General features: G+C 36.6%; 1 protein-coding gene across 1 annotated transcript; it reads left to right on the top strand.

Moving 5' to 3' along the window:
- Positions 270-791, top strand: LOC107647118. Its single transcript, XM_016351239.1, has one exon. The coding sequence runs from the start codon at positions 270-272 to the stop codon at positions 789-791; it is 522 nt and encodes a 173-aa protein (XP_016206725.1).

A 3729-nucleotide genomic window follows, 5' to 3' on the forward strand; every position in this document is an offset into this window, starting at 1 on the left:
CGAAGGAGATTAAAGATTTGCGACCTATCAGTATGGTGGGGTGTGTGTATAAGGTTATTTCGAAGGTGCTGGTTAGGAGGATGAGATCAGTGATGCCGGCATTAGTAGGAGAGACCCAGAGTGCGTTTATACAGGGAAGGAAAATCCATGATGGGGCGCTTATTGTGTGTGAAACAGTTAACTGGCTTAAACTGAGTTAAAAAGAGGCTGCCCTAATCAAGCTTGACTTCCAAAAAGCATACGACAGGGTCAAGTGGAGCTTTGTGAACATGGTGCTGCAAAAGATGGGATTTGGGCATAAATGGAGAGCATGGTTTATGGAGTGTGTAGCTACTGCGTCTATGTCGGTATTGATAAACGGCTCGCCGTCTAAACCGTTCAACATGGAAAGAGGCTTGAGACAAAGTGACCCACTATCCCCGTTCTTGTTTGTACTGGTTGTGGATGTGCTGCATCGAATGATTGGAGAGGCAGTGAGGAACGGTCGTATATCACCGTTGCTGGTTGGTAGAGATAATGTAGCATTGTCACACCTTCAGTTCGTTGATGACACTATCCTCTTTTGCCCACAAGAAGAGGAGACTATTAAGAATTACAAGAGGTTTCTGCGATGCTTCGAGTTGATGTCAGGCCTGAGTATCAATTTTGATAAGTCCAGCCTGATCCCAATTAATTGTGAGGAGCAATGGGTCGAGCGTATGTGTAACTTGCTGGGTTGTAAGGGGGATGCCCTTCTAGTTAAATACCTTGGAATCTCTTTAGGAGCTAATCCGAGGTTGGTGAAGACATGAAAGCCTATAATAGACAAGGTGGAGGAGAAACTCAGTTTGTGGAAAGCCAAGGTGCTAAACAAAGCTGGGAAGTTGGTGCTTATCAAATCAGTGTTGAATAGCTTGCCAATATACTATTTAAGCTTGTTCAAAATGCCGAAAGCTGTGGCCGAGAAATTGATTTCGCTGTAGAGACGATTTCTGTGGAGTTTAGAAGATGGGAGGACTGGTATGGCATTAGTAAGGTGGGAAGTGGTGCAGGCGTCGAAGAAATTAGGTGGGCTGGGAGTTGGGGATGCTATGGTTCGCAACACAGCGCTGTTGTTTAAGTGGTGGTGGCGATTTGCAAAAGAAGAATGCCCACTATGGAAAAAGGTCGTATGTTCTTGTCATAATCTGAATCCGAATGAGCCACTGTCGACTCAAGAACTGCCTACTAGAGGGCGACCATGGAAGGATATCTGCCAGTTACAAATCATGAATCAACATTTAAGGGATAAGATGGTCGCAGGCCTGTTCATGGAGGTTGGTGATGGGTGCCGGACTCGATTTTGGGAGGATGTATGGTTACTTGGTGGATCTCTGAAGGATCGCTTCCCGAGGCTCTTCTCTGTTTCAAACCAATGTGGATCCGTTATAGGGGAGTGCGGGTTTTAGGATGGGTTTGAGTGGATCTAGAACTTCCAATGGAGGAGAGAGCTCTTCCAATGGGAGTTGGAACTCCTGAGTGCATTGCATGAGGTTTTGAGACCTGTGACATTAGTTCCAAACAGAGAGGACAGAGTGGTGTGGAAATATGATAGGCGAGGTGTTTTTACAACTAACTCATTTGTGCAAGTGATGCAGGAGGAACTGATCCCAGAGGAGGTAACTAGCTACAGCTTCACCAGGACTGTTTGGAAGGGGTTGGTTCCGCCTAGAGTAGAGTTGTTTGTATGGTTTGTTCTGATAGGAAGAGTTAATACAAATGACAGGTTGAGCCGGTTTGGAATCATCAGTTAGGAAGATGTTACTTGTGTTCTTTGTAACAACGAGGTGGAAGATGTCTATCACTTGTTTCTAGGATGTGTATTTGCTTGGCAGGTGTGGAGTGCTTGGATTTCAGCCTTTGGCCGACGATGGTCTTATCCGGGATCGATGAAAGAGCACTTTCTTAGTTGGACAGAAGAACCGAGGAGAGTGGATGAGCGTAACCACCGGTTGAGGTGCTTCTGCGCAATCGTCTGGAACCGATGGTTGGAAAGGAATAGGCGGATTTTTCAGCATACAAGCAAAGGAGTCGAAGATATTATCAACATGTCCTCAAATAGTGCTAACGAGTGGAGTGGTGGGGACCCCTTTAGTTGTTGATGGCTATGCTGGAGATGACATGGGGACGGATTTGGTTTGTTATATTTCTTGTTAAGTTTGTTTGATTTTAGTGTCGATGACTTTGATTGCTCCACTGCTATTGTGTTGAGCTGTTTGCTTTCAAAAAAAAGATGTTAGAAATATAACTACTAATGTTGCCTTCTCCTATTAGCTTAAGCTTTTAGAATAAGTGATTTCATGACATGGTATTAAAGTTCTATATCCGAAAGGTCAAGAATTTAATTCTTGGTGAACTCTAAAAGTGAAAAAAATAGCACAAGACAAATAAAAAGAAAGTCTATGCACAAATTAAACAAACCCAAAAAAAAACTCTTATTTAAAAGAGAATGTTATAGATATAATCATTATAAAAACTATGGATCTTTTAATGCTTACTTTCTCTTTTAAAGTAATTATATCCTTCATGCTTCTTTCTCTTTCCCAATTAATTATAATTTTGAGCATCGAAGAATTAAAAATAGTTTTTTTTATCCGTTAATGAAAAAAAAAAAGAATTATGTGAAACTAAAGCAATTGCAAAATATTTTTGTTTCAGATGCATACTTCTGTGACTAATCTAGAAGGTGAAAAGCATCCAATTTATGTTTCAATACAAACTTTATTTTTTATTACTCTGTTGTACTAGATTTTGTACCACTAGTAGATCAATGAAAGTAACTTTTGTAAATCATCAATTTTTGAAAATTCTAATATCATTTTATGTTTTAGTTTTTTTTTTCTGTTGTTTTTTTTTTTTTAATTTGTTAAGACTAGTTTAGGACATATTTAAAAATTAGAGAGAATGGATAGAAACAAAAGAAAAAAAAGAACAAAATAATAGATGAAAACGAAATACCTGGATATATTAGTATGCATTGGCATCTATATTGTTGTGTCGTATATACAATTGATCTTTTTTATATTGTTGATGTAAGTTAATTATTCTTTTTATATAATAATATTTGATTGAAGTGTGTAAAATATTTTTATACTTAAAGAGTGCATACAAATTAGGTCATCGCTACTATGTAAATTGTAAGATTCTTATACATATGTAGAATGTAACATGTCAAGTTCGTAGATAGAATTGCTGTAAGATTGGGCTAATTAGAACTTCAATTCCTAAGATAGTGAAACCAGTAACTAATAAAGGTATAGATTTTATAGGTCACTACTCACTAATGTTGATTTGTAAAGTTATTAACTATGTGATAATGGTAATTATTCTGGGGTATTAACAGAGGAAAATAAATGTTTAAATATTTTTATTTGTGTATAACGACTGTTGATATCTTATTTTTTTCATAGATAATAAAACCATTGCCTTAAGGAGAGAGTAGGTTATACCATGATATTGTTATTCGATGTTACTAATGCATGTTCTAAAAATATCATTAAAAAATACACAATTAAATTTGTATTATTTAATATTTAAATATATTAAAAGTTTTAAATATTTTATTAGAATAAAATATATTTTTGTCTCTAATTTTATGATTTTTTTTAAAAAATATACTTAATATTTAGTTGCATTTAATTTTGTCTCTAATATTTTTTATTTGTATTAAAATTACCACTAAACGTTAATTCCATGTAAAATGTTGGGGAT

This window comes from Arachis ipaensis, chromosome B06 (assembly GCF_000816755.2).
Source record: "Arachis ipaensis cultivar K30076 chromosome B06, Araip1.1, whole genome shotgun sequence".
NCBI classification, from domain to species: domain Eukaryota; kingdom Viridiplantae; phylum Streptophyta; class Magnoliopsida; order Fabales; family Fabaceae; genus Arachis; species Arachis ipaensis.